Raw genomic sequence first — 17,145 nt, 5'->3', positions numbered from 1 at the left:
CCCTGGGCCCAGGAACTGACTCAAAGCCTGTGTAGTGTGTGGCCAGGTGGCCCAAACAGGGTGAAGGGGTGAAGGAAAGGGCTTAGGAGACTCCAGAGGGAGCGAGCGCAAGGGTATCCAAGACAAAAAAAAACAGCAGGGGTTGGGATTCACCTACGTGTGCTGGGGGTGTGAGCCTGAGGGAGGCTGCACCAAGCCCCAAAATGGACCAATGCCCAGGTCCTGGACATCATGGGGCTTTCACGGGGTTGAGGAGAGCACCTCCCACCTCTGTCAGAGGGTCCCATTAGCTCAGCTAATGAAGGCTGAGTTTAGTGGAGACTTCATGACACGGTGAGCTCTGGAAAAGTAAAAAAATTCAACGATGGCATGTCTTACACACAACAAAAACGGAAAGTGCTTGTCCCAACTTGGAAATTCTATTTTTGAAGCAAACACAACAAATGATTCGGAAATTTTTAAACCAAATCCCAGCGTCTGGTCTTGACCAAGCAGAGAACAGAGGTCACGTGTGGCAAGCGGAGATGCCCCACCCCCACACCCGGGGTGCCGGGAGCAACAGCTGGGAGGCAAGCAGGTGTCACCGGGGTCCCAGACATCCACCCGCCCCCTGAGAGGCAGCGGCTGACACCCCTTTACTGTCGCGGTGCCGAGGACTCTGGGAGGCCAGCAGGGATGCTGCCACTGACCCCAGGCTTCCAGTCCTGACCCCAGCTCTCCCCGGGCCGGGCCCTTGCCGCGCTCTCAGACCAACCAGACAGTCTAAGGCAACAGAAGCCTAGAGCTCACAAGCCAGAATTGGCCTTCCTCTCGTCTGGCAGCCGCCCAAACACCAGGAAGAGGGTTACCGGGGGCAGCGACAGCAGGACTCTGCACACAACCCACAGGTCCCCAGCTCGGTCCAGACCCTCCCTCTCTGTGATTCTAACAAAAGGGGGTCACAGGGAACACGGCCAGCTGGAGAAGGGACTTAAATCCAGACACACCCTGGTCAGTAAAGCTGTCTGCCCTGAGAATGGGTGCTGGCCTCGGTGGAGAGACTGCCTCCCGAGAGCTCAGAGCAGCACCCAGGTGCTGGGGGCGGGGGGGGGGCTTCAGGGCCCCCCATGGCTCCACGACCCTCCCCCCAACCACGCACCTGTGGGAAGTGTGGCGTTTCCTTCAGAACCACTGACAGGCCTTCCGCCAACCCAAACCCAACACTTCCCCTTGGTAACTGGCTGCTTTTTCCCTTAATTCTGCCACTTCACTAAACCGTGAAATTTCTGAACTGAGCCAAAAGCCTCTGCTCCTTGGGGCGATTAAGGACACCAGCACTCACACCTGTCCCCACCAAATCCACCCATCACCCCCCTCCCCTCAAGGGAGGCCCATGAAGGTCTAAACCCAAGGCTCCACCAGGAAGAGGCGTGCCTTCTGCTTCCTGTGGGGCAGGGGAGTTACGGCTCACGGCCCGCCCCTCTGACTCGGGACCCCATCCTCTAGGTATCCAAAATGCTCGTTAGCCCTTATCAGGTTTTAAGGTGTTTCCCAGTGATTCTGGCAGCAGCTTTCAAAGCCAGGGTTGCTAAGCTGGGCTCTCTTGCACGCAGCGCTTTGCAGCCCCCTCCTCCCGCCCCTGGTTCCAGGCCGTCAGCCCCTCAGGAAGGGAGGTGTCCTCCTCCAGGCTGCTGGTGCCTCTCACAAACTCCTTGTAGGCGGGCTTCTCCGCAAAGGGCCGGCGCCCCAGCAACTCACCATGTCTGCCCTTCTCCAGCAGCCGCTTGCCCGCCTAGAAATCACAGCTGCCTATCACTCAGCCGCTCCCAGGACAGCAGGCACTGCGAAGGCAAGCCCCAAACCCAAGCCAGGACCTGCCCCACTCACCTCTTCCACCTGCTCTCAGCAGCCGGTCAGCGGGGCCGACAGGCGGAGCCGACTCACAGGTGGAGCCGACAGGCACCGCACCTCCTCCTCAGTGAGCTGGGCGGTGGCCTCACTAGCCGGCTTCTCCACCAGCATCTCGCCTTGTCGGGGAAAGTCGAAGGACACGTGGTCCGGCTTTTCACTCATCCCAAACTGCACAATCTGGAAGGAGCTGGGGGTGAACCTAGCTGGATCCCACCCTGCAGGGGTCCCTGCCCTTTACCTGAGCATAGGCGCTCTGGGTGGCCTTCCTCAAGTCACCCTGGGCCCCTGACCTGTGACCCCCCCCCAAAAAAAAACAGCTGCTCAGCCACCCTGCCCCCCAGCATCGTGCACATGTGGTCAGAGAACTGCTCCTGCGTGTAGACACTGCTCCCCGGGCGAGTACTGGGCAGAGCCGAGCCCCTCCCCCCGGGGGGATGATGGACACCTGTAAGACACAGGCAGGAGGTGCCCCGGTCACTCCGCACACAGAGCTCCTGCCCCATCCAGGTCCCACCCCAGACCAACTTGCCCTACTGTGACCATCGGTCACAAGGGTGTGGGAGGAGAGGAGCCTCTTGGGCTCCACCCAGAATTAGCAGGTCTGGGTACGGTCACCCCAAAGATTAGCATGGAAACAACCTCCACCCTACCCACCCCAAAGTAGCTCCAGAAGAGCCAGGTCCAAAGCTTAGAAGTGAGGGAAATTTAGTGTCAAACCTCTTGGGTGTCAGGTGGCTGGCATCCAGACTCCACTCCTCCTCTCTGCCACCCACCCCCCAAGGAATCTTTTGGACCAAATTCTAGACCTAAATTAATTCCTCGACAAGTAGAAGTGCTGCCACGGTGACACGTACTGTGCCCGCATGACCACAGGCCACACAAAGCCACCTGGGTAAGGCAAACGCCCAGGCCTAGAGGCTACGGGCAGAGAGACCGACCCTCGGCAAAGGGTCCGCACACCCCAGGAGCCAGCCTACCACTGCACACCCAGCCTCGTGGTGGGCCACGGTCCGGCACGGTCGCCTTCTCGCTGGGCTGCAGGACCTGTGTCTTCCTCTCAAGGCCTCCATGTCAAGTTGCCAGGCCTGTGAGAGGCAGAGGACAAACGGACATCTGGGAAGTGGGCGCCAAATCCCCACCCTCCACTCAGGGAGCGCTGGGGGCTGGTCAGAGCCTCTGCTCAGCAAGTACAGACTCACAGCCTCCACACACACGGCTCAGGCCCAGTTTGGTGCCTGTCCCTCCACGCCAGACACGATGCTGCCTTCTGCTCTGCAGAAGCCCTGCCTCCCCACCTCCAAAGAATGTGTCCCACTCATGCACTTTGCACGCAGCAGACTGCTTTAGGTGGCCCATTTTCAGCCAATGTGATTAGCTATGCTCTGTGGCTCGCTAAGTGACACAGGAAGCATGGAGACAAGGAATGGTTCCCAACGCCTCCCACACCGTAGCTTACAGGCGGTTAGCAGTACAAAGGCACCAACGGCTCACCCGAGCTGCCAAGACAACTCTCCAGAAGCTACCCAATACTCCCCACCCTCCCATACATGTCACGCTTTAGTGAGAAAATACACACAAAGCAAAGCAGCACTGGTTCTCACGGCTGTGGGGCTGACGACGCAGGAAGGGCAGCCGCTGGCTACCTGGGCACCTCCCTGATCTCCGTCCCTTAAGTTCTAGCCTTAAATTTTTTTGTGAGAGGATGTTCTCCTGTGCTACCTACCTTCAAACCTCAGTCAGGTTTCAGTAACCACGCAGCCCTGACTGAGCTGTGCGCGAGGGTGGGGTCCAAGGTGCCCAGCTCCATCCACCATCAAGGTGAGGCGTGGGGGTCTGGGGGTCGCTGGGAAAGCAGGAGTCTTCCAGAGCGCCCCTCCCCCCAGGGGCTCTCAGATGCCCCCCAGGGGTCTGCTTTGTCTGCTTTCAGGTGCCTTGTGTGGAACCCTGGGGAGACTGGGACACGCCTGGGAAGTGCCTGGCACCGGACACCTGGGGCCAACCATGTAACAATTGGATACTCATTCTTGTTCTCAGGGGCCCCTTGCATCACAAGGATTTCCCCTCCCTGGAGGCGGCCTGTGGCCAAGCTGCAGCTCAGTGCCCTTGCCTTCCTGGTAGCGAGCCCCTCCCACTGCCAGCCATAGCTCCCCAAGAGCCCTACCCGCTGACTGCAGTTCCCCGAGCTGCTGAGCTGAAGCCAGGAGGCCAGGCAGCCATCGCCCGCGCTGAAGCACACGCTCCAGCACCCACCTTCAGAGGGCTGTCCTTGTGGCTTCCGTGAGGGAGCTCTCCGGGAACCCCCTCCTCCGGTCTGCAATTAGCACCCAAACCAGGGCCTGAGCCACTGCCCTGCAGGCCCCACCTCTCTGAGATTTGAAACGTAGCTCTAAACAGAGCATGAAGGCTGCTGGCAGATTCCCAAGCGCCAAATTTGGGTTTGGAAAACCGCCTATGGATCCTGTGAGCCGGGGTAACGCTGGGGCCCCAGGTCAGCCCGCGGAAGGCCCCCCACCGCTCCAGGGCTGCCCAGCTCACCTCTGACGAGCCTTTCAACGGCCTGCTCGCAGTGCTTCTCCTGAACACAAGGACCCAGGTGGCAGGAGGCAATCGGGGCGGCTTCGTGGCCCTGATTAAGATGGGTGGATTTAATGTTGAATAAATTACACCTCAGTAAGTCGCTTAACCAAAAAACCGGCCTGGCCCCAAACTGGTGACTGACAAAGTTGCTGCCTCGCTTAGCTGTGGTCCCTGTCGCGGAGCTCCTCTTGTAATACCCAGCCCCGGGCACTCATGACCAGTTTCTCCGTTCCCGGGTCGGGTGCTGACATTTCGGTGTCTGCCACGAAGCCGCCCCGATTGCCTCCTGCCACCTGGGTCCTTGTGTTCAGGAGAAGCACTGTGAGCAGGCCGTTGAAAGGCTCGTCAGAGGTGAGCTGGGCAGCCCTGGAGCGGTGGGGGGCCTTCCGCGGGCTGACCTGGGGCCCCAGCGTTACCTCGGCTCACAGGATCCATAGGCGGTTTTCCAAACCCAAATTTGGCGCTTGGTTTACCTTGGTTTAAGGGTGTACCTCAAAGACTTCTAGTAAATTTATCAAGTCATAAGACTCCTGCCCTAATTTCAGACACTTCCATCATCTATAAGGTACCCTATGCCTGACGTGGGGGATTCCAGGGCCCACCCTAGCTAGCCACACGTGTATTTTCTGTCTCCGCGGACTTGTTATAAACCTCTCATATGAATGGAATCACACAGTACGTGGCCCTTTGTGCCTGGCTGCTTTCGCTTGACATAATATTTGGAGGTTCATCCCTATTGTAACACGTGCCGGTATTCCTTTTTATGGCTGAATAATATCCCATTATACATACATACCACTGTTTATCCATTCATGCACTGACGGACGTTTGGGGTGTTTCTACCCTTTGGCCAGTGTGAACAACATTGCTGTGAACACACGTACACGTCTTTGTGTGGACAGGTTTTCAACTCTCCGGGGAAGATACCTACACGTGGAGCTGCTGGGTCATATGAGGGCTCCGTACTTTACTTTCTGAACAGCCGAACTGACTCCCAAAGCCCAGTCAGCCCAGTTTACGCTCCCATCAGCAGCCCTATTAGACGTCCTGTACCTCTACATCCACGCCAACTCTTTCACAGCCGCCCGCGGCATGGAAGTGCTACCTCATTAGATTTGCATTTGCCTAATAAATCATGACACTCAGCATTCTGTCATGTGGTTTTCGGTTGTCCATCTTCTCTGGAAAAATGTCTTTTCTAACCCTTTGCCCATTCTTAGATTGGGTTTTATGTTCTGGATTCTAGACCCTCATCAGACGCATGAGTTCCAAATATTTTCCTCTGTTCTCTATACTTGCCTTTTTATTCACTCAGTAATGTCCTTTGACACAAAAAAGATTTCAATTTTTATTAAGTCCAATTTATTTTTCCACTTGTTGCTTGTGCTTCTGGTATCGTATTTAAGGAACCACTGCCAAGTCCAGAGTCATGAAGATCTGGTCTTCCATGTTTTCTTCTAAGACTTTTATAGTTTTAGCTCTGAAATTCAGGTCTTTTACCCACTTTGAGTTAACTTTTATATCTGGTGCCAAAGTCCAATTTCATTCTTTTGTATGTGCATATCCCATTGTCCTAGCACATTTTTTTGAAGAGACTGTCCTTTCCCCATTAAGCGGTCTTCACAACCTTAAGAGAAATCAACTAAGCACAGATGTACAGGCCGCATCTGTACTCGTGAGTTTTCCTCTGTCAGTATGTCCGCCTTGTCAGGGCCGTGTTTTGTTCACTGAGCTTTGTGGCAAGTTCTGAAATAGGGACGTAGGAGTCCTCCAACTCGGTCTCCTTTCATGAGACTGTTTTGGCTACTTGGGCACTTTGCAGCTCCGTGTGAATTTACTTATTTACTTACTTAGGATTTGGTTTCATTTTTGTTTTTGTTAAGTGGGCTCCATACCCAGTGCAGAGCCCAACGCAGGGCTTGAGCTCACGACCCAGAGGCCAAGACCTGAGCTGAAATCAAGAGTTGGACACTTGGGGCGCCTGGGTGGCTCAGTCGGTTGGGCGTCTGACTTCGGCTCAGGTCATGATCTCACGGTCCGTGAGTTCGAGCCCCGCGTCGGGCTCTGTGCTGACAGCTCAGAGCCTGGAGCCCATTTCAGATTCTGTGTCTCCCTCTCTCTCTGCCCCTCCCCTGTTCATGCTCTGTCTCTCTCTGTCTCAAAAATAAATAAACGTCAAAAAAAATTTTTTTTTAAAAAAAGAGTTGGACACTTAGCCAACTGAGCCACCCAGGCGCCCCTCCACGTGACTTTTAAGGCCAGCTCTTCCATGTCTGGCTTTTAATAACCGTACAAATGTCTCCTGTACATCTCCTTCCCTCCACCTTCACCTTGTTATTGTCACAGATTACAGCTTTCTACATTACATACCCATCACAGAAATTGTAATTATTGTTCTATGCACTTGTCTTTACCAGTACCACTGTTATTTCTTCACATGGCTTCAAGTTACTGGCTAGCACCCTTTCATTTCAGCCTGAAGACTCTCTCTAGCATTTCCTGTAGGCTACATCTAAACACAATGAATTGCCTCAACTTTTCAGTATCTGGGAACGTCTTAATTTCCCCTTCCTTCCTGAAGGGCAGTTTTGCCAGATGCAGAATTCTTTGTTACGGGTTTTTTCTTTTAGTACCTGGAACATGTCAGTCGCCCCACTGCCTTCTGCCCTTCCAAGTGTGCAAGGAGAAATCCGTTATCAAGTCTCACTGATGATCCTTTGTACACTGTATCCTTTCTTTCTTGCTGGTTCCAAGCCTCTCTTCGGCTTTAACAGATGATGATGAGTCTCGATGGATCTTAGAGTTCATCACTACTTGAAATTCACTGAACATCTTGGGAACGTAGATTCCTGTCTTTTATCCAATTTGGAAAGTTCTGACCCATCATGTCTTCAGATAATCTCACTGCCCCTTTTCCTCCGTCCTCTCCTTCTGGGACTGCCATAATATGCATGTTGGTAGTGTCCCATCTGGTCCTAGGTTCTGTACATTTTCCATTCCTTTTTCTTCCTGCCCCTCAGACTAGGTAATATTAGCCTATCTCCAAGTTTGCCAATATTTTTCCTCTGCTGCTCACATCTGCTATTGAGCCCCCTGGTGAACTTTTCATTTCAGTCATGTACTTTTCTGCTCCAGAATTTCTGTCTGGTTACTTCTTGTAATTTGTTTTCTTACTAATATTCTCTTTGTTGAGACGTACAGTTCTTCTGGTCCCCTTTGGCTCTATAGGCACGCAACTTTAAGACAGGTGACATTAGTATTTTTCTAGTAACCCTAATGTCTGTGCTACCTTGGGGACAGTTTCTGTCCATTTCTTTCTCCTGTGAATGAACCACACTTACTGTTTCTTTGCATACTTTATAATCTTTTGTTGAATCATTAGCTAAGTTTTAAAATGTCTTTTTTCTCATTCACTTTTGTTACTGCATTATAGTGCAAAGAACGAGCAAAAATGTTAAAGGAGAACTTTACACGTCAGGTTCCCAAGGAACATTCAGGCTTTATTTATTTTTTTAATTTTTTTAATGCTTATTTACTTTTGAGAGAGACAGAGACGGAATGTGAGTGGGTTAGGGACAGAGGAGAGAGGGAGACACAGATCTGACGCCGGCTCCAGGCTCCGAGCCGTCAGCACAGAGCCTGCCGTGGGGCTCAGACTCACGAGCTGTGAGATCACGACCTGAGCCGAAGTCGGACGCTCAACCGACAGCCCCCCACGCGCCCCAGGAACATCCAGGTTTTTAAAAAAACTGAATCTCCCACACAGGGGCCTGAGGCGCACGTGGAGACGAAGGCTCAACAATATGAGAACCACAGAGCGCCATAGTTTGCACTTATTTACGTGGCTCTTGAAAATGTATCAACAGTTCTTTTCCTCTAAGAATTCTTGTGTCCCCTTCTGTGTGTGAGGACAGAGAGACCATTCTCTGTCCCTGCGATGTCGACATTCACAGAGGCTGGGTCTGCCTCTCAGGGACAGCGGAATCCACGTGACCAGCCTGACAGAGGAGGGCAGTTCGATGAGGCAGCTGCCGCAGGAGGCTGGTGGGGTCCTAGGTCATCCTGCTGAGTTTGGGCAGCCTCTAATGTATATCTGGGACGAGAGTCTGGGAGACCTATTCAAGTTTCTTAACTTTGGTGTATAAGTGGACATGGGAGTCACAAGGAGGAAGAACAGAGAGCACATTCTTTGCAGGAAACAGACCAGCCTGGTCGGATGAGAACGCCTCACTCATCATCCTGTAGCCAACAAACGTGCACTCCTATGTGTGACCTGACCCCAGCCCTTACCCCGCACTGGGCAGAACACCAGGGAGATGGCAGATGGCAGCACAACAGTGGGAGGGGACAAGGCTGCACAGCAGAATGTTCCGGGGATGGCAGGGCTCATCACAGTAATCACAGTAATCATTAGGCTTCCAAAGGGCTGCTGAGTAGACGATGACCTGGGCAGGAAGCCCCCTGGGAAAACCCTAAACTCCCAGTGCTTAAACCACCCTGGTGGGGAAACAAGTTTCCTAGTACAGGATCTTGGTTTCAACTACAAAGAAAAGAGAAAAGCAAGGGGAGCCCCCAGGTTGGGAGCTGACGCCCAAGACCGTATAATGCAGCAACGGCTCCTCACTGCGGTGGGTCTGTGCTCGGGCATTTAGGGAGGCCCCTGCACTAACAACTCACCAAGTCTAAACCGAATTAAACTGGAACTTCAGATGGCTACAAATCAGCTCTGGGGCTAATCATCTCTGAGGCCTTTGATGTCTCTCAACAGATTCAAAGTTCCAAAGACAAAGGTGGGCACATGCCAGCACTGAACCCTACAACCAGAAACCACCTACCAAGCGCATGTAATACCCGAGGCCATCCCCGGCCTGGCCAACACTCACCTGTGAGTGAGCACCGTGACAGCCCAAAGGGAGCACCGCGAGCATCCTTATGGAGGGCTCCCACCCAGCCCAAAGGGAGCGCCGCGAGTGTCCTTACAGGGGCTCCCACCCAGCTTCAGTGGGTGTAGGTGGGCTGTGAAAATGGACAATCTGCCTTTGATGTCGGGGCCTAACAAAGACAAGGACACACAGACGGTCAGAGCAGGGTCACCTGTAGCCACTTTGCAAGATCTACAAGGACAGCCTGGGACTCCAGTCACCTTCCCTGCTTCACACTTAGTTATTTGGAGTCAGGAAGTAATGATGAAGTATCCCAAAGGTCAGGTACACTTACCTCCTTTTTTTTTTTTTTTTTTTGAGAGACAGTGCGGGGCGGGGGGGGGGGGGGGGGGGCGGCGGCGGGGAGGCAGAGAGGGAAAGAGAATCCCAAGCAAGCTTTGTGCTATAAGCACAGAGCCCAACAAGGGACTCAAACTCACAAACTGAGATCGTGACCTGAGCTGAAACCAGGAGTCGGAGACTAAACCGACTGGGCCACCCAGGCGCCCCTGCATGAAATACTTTCAAAATAACAATGTTGATAGTACTATCTGTGATACAACTAAAGAAAATCTGAAATATTCTCTGTAATTCCTTTTGTCCTTGGAAAGGCTCCCATTCAGTGGGTAAAGTCAAGATAATGCACTGTTTCTTCATCAGTAATGAACTATTTAAAAATGGTGTTGCAATGATAGGATAGTTATTTGAAGAAAGCTCAAATTTATGCAACATCTCAAGCTACATATCAGAATAAAGTACAAATCGGTCAGAGACGTAAATGTAAAAAAAATAAGTCATAAACATGATAAAGATGTGTCCATAATATGAAAATAACGAGAGATTCTTTTCTAACTATAATTCGAAACCCAGAAGTTGCAAGAGACCCATCGCAATTAAAGTGTTGAACGCAAAAGACAAAGAGGAAATCCTGAAGCAGCAACAGAAAAGATTCATCACATAGAGGATAACAGCAACATGACGACTGGTGCCTGGCACCTCATCAGAAATAGTAAAATGAAGGCAGTGGAACAAAACATTCAAAGCAGTGAGACAAGAATAATTTTTAAAAGTCAAACAGGAATGCTATATCCAGCAAAACTATCATTAATCAGGGCAGGGGCACCCGGGTGGCTCAGTCGGTCAAGTGTCCGCCTTCGGCTCAGGTCACGATCTCATGGATCGCGAGTTCGAGCCCCCTCGTACACTCAGCTCTTGAACGCATTAAAACACGTTCATGACTGTGCTGCCTCTAACATCAAAACCATTCCCGGGGCCATGAGCCGACAGTGAGCAAGATGAGGACCACCCTGGGCAGCAGGGCAAGTCCACGCGGGACAGACGCGCTCTCACAAATGGAAAGGGCCAGGGCAAGTCCACGCGGGACGGACGCACTCTCACAAACAGAAAGGGCCAGGGAAGAGGTGATGTCAGTTGTCAGAGCAAAAGGTGAGGGTGAGCTCTTCTTGTCTACCCTCTAAGTTTTCACAACACCACACCAGAATACATGGATGTGTCCCAGCACTCCCACCTGTATGGGCTGAAGTGACGTTTCTGCAGGCCCGGCCACACCTGTCACTCCCAAAAGTGGATTGCCGGGAGACAGCAACTAGCAGCACCCAAGGGCATCCATGAGCTTCCACTTTTTCCAAATGTTAATATTAACCACTGCAGGGCCCTGATCAAACGAACCACCTCCAGGGGCACCTGGGTAGCTCGGTCGGTTAACGGCCCGACTCTTGACCTCAGCTCTGGTCTTGATCTCTCAGGGTGAAAAGTTCAACCCTTGCATTCGGCTCTGCACTGGGCATGGAGCCTACTTAAAAAGGAAGAAGTAAAAAAAAAGAAAAGAAAAGAAATCGCCTCCAAATACACAGGTAATGATCTAACCAACCAAACCTTTAGCACAAGGGCATGAAGCCCCAAACCTGAGCACCATGTGACTGGCAGGCTTGCTGATGTAGATCAGTCAGTCACACCGGCCAGGATCCATCAGAGCCGGGTCAAGGAGGTCAGGGCAGTTGGTGCCAGCCACCACCACGACGTTCGTGAAAGAGGTGAACCCTGGACATGAGAAGCAAGGGCGCCCAAGGAGAGGGCTCGGCTGGCACCCACTGGGGTAGTGCTGTATCCCCAGACAGCTCTCCTCCTCTCTCTGGTCCTGACGCCTTGTCCTCTTCTGCACACCTGCTCATCCTTCTAGGGACCCTGGCCTCCCTGGGCCGCCCTGCACTGGCTCTGCTCTTCCTCTGCTCACTCCAAACGGACTACAGAGGCCATTCAGCGGGGCCAACGCTCCTGCCCGGGGCTGGCTCTGGGGCCCCTCCCTCTGACCCTTCACGGGCAGGACACAAACAGCACACCACTGGCTCTGGTTCTCACAGACCCCATTGCTCTGGCTGAGACGCGTCTCCATCAGAGAGTAGTCAGACGTTCCCCGGCTAACTGGGACCCCCCAGGACCTGGGCCCACGTGTGGACCTCCATCTTGACTCATCACTGGTTCCTGACAGCTTGACACTACCCGATGCCACCCCCCAACCCCTGGGGAGCAAGGAGACTCTCCACGGTGTCAGTGCCCCAGCTACTTCCCAAGGTCTCCATCCACCCAGCCCTGGTGAGCTCACAAGGCCCAGGGAACTGGAATAGTCAAGGGCAGGCGGGACTGCAGAGAACAGGGGCCGCCAGCAGAGAAAGTGGTGGTGTTCCCACCCTCTTTCCCCCTGAACGCTCTCTCCCATCAGCCCCTTGAGACATCAGAACAGAGTACTAACCTAGTTAGAATCACGGTTGGATACGAGGTATAACAAAGGGTTTTAGAACGTCTTGGCTGGGCAGAAAGAATCTAACACAGTAAGCCTCTCAAGCTCTGCTTATAAGGTGGCCCCCAGCTGGCTCTGGGACCTGAGATTTGGGGAGGGTCTCCACTGCGCCCTGATAAGAGGGGCTCCCTAGGCCTAAACTGTTTGTACGGTGTGGTTTTGCTGCACACCTGCCTTCCTCCCGGGAGGCTGGGATTTTGGTACATACTGGGCAGAGAGCGCCACAGAACCAGCACCCACTGAAAACCTTGGTCAACTACACGCCCACATGTCGTCACAGCTCCATGCCAGGAAAAGTCGGTGCCTCCTGCACATCCTGAGGGAAGCTGCAGCCAGCTTCCCTGCACCACACTCTTCCCTGCGCGGATTCTGCTCTGTGTCTGTCACCAGTCGTGGTCGTGGGTACAGCTATACATGGGGTCCTAGGAGTCCTCCTAGTGAATCACCAAACCTGGGGTACTCTTGGCAGCCCCAAGATGAAGATGAAAACTTGCCATGGGACCAGTGAAAGCATCTCCAAATTTGAAAAACGTTCACCATGTAGACATTTCCAGTGAAATATCAGCACGCCTGACAAGCTACCAGACACGCTGAGCTGGAATCACTTTGAGGAAAAGTCTGAACTGAAAGAAAGAGAGAGATTTTGGTACGTGGAGTGGGCTCACACCCATGAGATTCTGCGTCAGGAAGGGCAGCAGGAGAGAGGTTCAGAGGGGAAGGAGCAAGGCTCCACCCACACCATCCTGCAGGCACCAAGGCCTACGCTAGGAGAGGTGGGGGAGCCCTCATCTACCTGGTCCACCTCCCCAGGAGGGCCTCACCTCTCCTCATCTCACCACCCCATCTCCACTAACCCCGCCTGCTGGTGGGGAGGGGGCAGTGGGGGGCTTTTGTGGATCTAACATAGCTTTCTCCATTAAGTCTGCCTGAGAGCAGCCTTCCTACAAACAGAACCATCAGGGATGCTCACTCACCCAGGGAGTTGACAGAAACAAAAGCTGGAGGAGGGTCACTCGAGATGTGGCAGTGCTGACAGGACAGTCCTGCTCTCGGCGGCTGTCAGCAGCGTGCACTCACCATCCATCCCTCCACAAGCATCTGGTTCAGTGTGTTCTCCCGGTCACTCTGGCTTCCGAAATGCCCTCGGCCTCGTTTCCTGCCAAATGCGTCAATATCATCAATGAACAAGACACAAGGAGCGTTTCTTTGGGCCACTGCAAACTTGTCACGAACCTAAAATAGGAATCCGCACAGAGAGTCTATTTTGCTCCTGGTATGAAAACAAAAATGAGTGTTTGTTAACCCAAGTCTCTTCTTCTCTTCTCCGGAACCCAACCCTTATCTCAACATCTGCGGCGTGCTCTGTGCTCACTGCCGGGTCCACACAAAGACCGGGGCTGTCTGACTCAAGGACAAGCGCCCACCTACCCTTGCTGGCCCAATGCCGACAAATGTTTCCAGGAACTCTGACCCATTCACGGTGATGAAAGGCACACTGGCCTTCCCCGCAGTGGCTGTGGCAAGAAGCAGCTCCAGTGCCAGGAGACCAGTGGGCATGGCTCCCTGAAGCAGAAAGGTGATGCCGGGCTCTTAAAGGGGACAGATGGGACCCAAAGACAGGCCCGTTTCTGATTTAAACAGGTGACTCCCAGGCATCACTAACAAGAATCCCATGAGATGATGCACCATTCTTCTAGTCCGAGGTTCTCCTTCTAATATTTTCTTAGAAAATTAAACCACGTTCACCATAAAAAGTTCAAATACCACAGACACACGAAAGCCCATCCACCTAAGCAGGCCGTGTCTTCACAAGAGCTCCCGAGGGCAGGGCTTGCTGGGTCAAAGGGTCTGAATGTCTGACAGGTGCCGTCAAACTGCTCTACAAAACAGTGACACCAATTCACACTCTGGTAACACACCTCGGTGTTCGTTTTATGGATTACCATCACACCTGAAAATTGAAAAGAAATTTAAAGCAGGGAATTTCTACTGCCCCATTTCCAGTCAAGGGTGTGGGTTAGCATCTAGTTACCTCAGAGGAGACCATACAGTGTTTTTTCCTTGAGTCTTTAAAAACAACAACAAAGTACTCACGAATAGGTAGGGAGAAGGAGTCACAAAACTCAGATCCACAACATGGTGCTGGACCCCATGTTCCCGTGAATGTGGGTTAAGGTCACGGTGCGCCATGAATCCATCTCTGCCAGTCGTGTGACCACACGCACAACTGAAGAGTCCAGGGTACATGTGTCCACGTCCACTGTAGGTCTTTACGCCCAGGGGGAGCCCACACCCATGGGGGCCCTGATGTCCTCGGCACCACACAGAATGACAGAGACGCCTCCCTCAAGCCCACACGCTGCTGGAGGGTCGCACTCCAGGTGAGAGGCCCTTCTGGGTGACCTGACCGCCACACCGCTTATCACACCCACTCTGCAACTACGTACAAGCAGCTGGACATCCTAAGAAGCAAAGAGAGGCACCCCCTGCGGCACCCAACCACAAAGCCACAAAGCCGAGGGGACCAGCAGCTGGGCCGGGTGCTGGCAAATCTCCAGTAGGGAGCACCAGGGTGAGCTGCACCTCTGTCGCACACACATGCTTTCCAGCAAACACTCCCCAGCCTGTAAGACAGGACAGCACCTCCTACCCTCTAGTCCCCAGGCTCACAGCGGTCTATCACCTGTTGCTGTTGCTCAGAACAAACTGCCTAGGGGCGGCCACACTACGGGGAGGAGCTGGAGAAAGCAAGGGCTCCTACAAGGGTCTGTGTCCAAAGAGCGGTCTACACTAGGCGCTCTTAGCCTGGTCCACATAGTCCGGGGATGACTGAAGGGTCTGTGACTCCATTTCCTTTAAGATGCAAATCATTCTGGGAAAAGGACTCGCAGTTTGTCAAGCCATCAAAGGGTCCATGACACAAAGAGGCACCAGCAGAAACACACAGCAGCCAGAATCACAATGGCTGTACAACAACCCTGACCCACACCAACCCCACCCCTCTGTCCAGAGCAGGGTCAAGGGCTCACCATAAGGCAGCTGTATCTGATCCCAAACCTGTTTATGCAAGCTGTACTTCTATTTTAATTATGTAATTTAACGTTGTGTGAACTAAAAAAAAAAAAAAACAGGAATAAAAAAAGGTTGTTTCTTCAAAAACTAAGTCGAAAGCTTTGGAAAATAAAGCAATAAAGGCAAACAGCTAAAAAAAAACGTCAAATTGAGTAGGAAAGAAAACTCTAAGAAAAATGTCGTAAGAAAATACACGGTTCTACACTCAGACTGCTCTGCTTCTAAGTTCTCACTTCATTTAGAGAACAAAACTATAGGTAACGTGTGGTTTATGCAGGACATTTAACAAAAGATTCTGATCATTGGAACCAAACTAGACGGACAGACTGGCCTCTAAATGAAAAGCCAATAATGTCTGTGCTTCAAGTGAACACAAACACACTTCAGTTGGGTATGGGACTGTTCCTATAATTGCACAAGCTCATAGTTCAAAAAAGTAAACTCACAGAGGTTTCAGTTAAGAGGATCTTCACAATTCTGCCCTGGCAAATGCTACTTCCCATGATTAATAAAATACACAATCTCTAGAAAACGCTCAATTGTCCCGTATCTGTCCACACTAACCCATGGTGATCTCTGACTGTGACCTGGAGCTCAGAGCATTATCATGTTTTCTGAAATCAATACCTTTGGAATTTGGGCTCCTAAGTCCTGACACTGCTTGGGATTCTTCAGGAAATTCACAAACTCCATCATCTCCAGCCTGGCTTCTTCACAACCAGCTTCATCCGCAAACCACACGTTGACACTGTACTTTAAGACCCTGGCAGGTGTCTCCCCAGCACTGAAGAGGCGGCCCCTGTCCTCGCCTGCCACGCACAGCCCCCATCGGGCCCCCTCCTCACAGCACAGAGGAAGATGCCCACTAGGAGAAGGGCGGACACCAGGCTTCGCAAGGGAAACCTAGAAGATCCAAGAAAACCACTCATCAGTTCCCTCGGGAGAAACGCTGTGAAGAACAGACTGATGCCACACAAGGGAGCAGTATCTTTTAAAAACATATCAGAGGGGCGCCTGGGTGGCACAGTCGGTTAAGTGTCCGACTTCAGCCAGGTCATGATCTCGCAGTCCAGGAGTTCGAGCCCCGCGTCAGGCTCTGGGCTGATGGCTCGGAGCCTGGAGCCTGTTTCCGATGCTGTGTCTCCCTCTCTCTCTGCCCCTCCCCCGTTCATGCTCTGTCTCTCTCTGTCCCAAAAATAAACGTTGAAAAAATAAATAAATAAATAAATAAATAAATAAATAAATAAATAAATAAAAACATATCAGAGCCTGGACACAGCATCCAGCCTTCCCCAATCCTGAGCCTCTCACCCCACACACGTCTGTCTGCCCAGACACCTGAAATTGGGGGTGAGGAGGACGGACCCCAGCAGACCCAGCACAGCCCCCTCACAGTTGAGCCCTATTATACTATTTCTTAAGGGCTGCCTGCCTAAATATTTCACCGATCGATTCTTTCCTCCATGAAAACAGAATTTATTTATTCATTTTACTATATATAGTAAATTAGCAGACGCCTATAATATGCTCAAAGGAAGCACACTCCAAAACTGGTAAAAAAAATTTTTTAAGTTTTTATTTATTTTGAGAGAGACAGAGAGAGTGAGCTGGGGAGGGGCAGAGAAGGAGAGAGACAGAGGATCCCAAGCAGGCTCCACACTGTCAGCACACAGCCCAACAAGGGGCTCAAACCCACAAACCGCCAGATCATGACCTGAGCCAAAACCAAGAGTCGAGCACTTAACTGACTGAACCACCCAGGCACCCCTCCAAAACTGATTAAACACTGAACTGTTCTGTACTCAGAACCAGACTCCAGACTGGAGCCCGACATTCACCCGTTGCTCTCAGTGGCATAGACCACTG

The 17,145-nt window shown here is 52.2% G+C and overlaps 1 protein-coding gene across 1 annotated transcript in view; it reads right to left on the bottom strand.

Moving 5' to 3' along the window:
• Window positions 1–397: 397 nt before the first annotated feature.
• LOC101083987 overlaps window positions 398–17,145 on the bottom strand; it is a 29,895-nt gene continuing 13,147 nt past the window's right edge. Inside the window, 5 exon segments of the mRNA XM_045045863.1 lie at window positions 398–1,771; window positions 1,867–2,067; window positions 2,868–2,975; window positions 4,052–4,201; window positions 4,426–4,516. Of these exon segments, the coding sequence (XP_044901798.1) occupies window positions 1,568–1,771; window positions 1,867–2,067; window positions 2,868–2,975; window positions 4,052–4,201; window positions 4,426–4,516 (754 nt within the window). The 3' untranslated portion in view covers window positions 398–1,567.

Source organism: Felis catus, chromosome E2 (assembly GCF_018350175.1).
Source record: "Felis catus isolate Fca126 chromosome E2, F.catus_Fca126_mat1.0, whole genome shotgun sequence".
NCBI classification, from domain to species: domain Eukaryota; kingdom Metazoa; phylum Chordata; class Mammalia; order Carnivora; family Felidae; genus Felis; species Felis catus.
The sequence above is the reverse complement of the archived record's forward strand: the minus strand, read 5'-3'. Positions and strand labels throughout refer to the sequence as shown.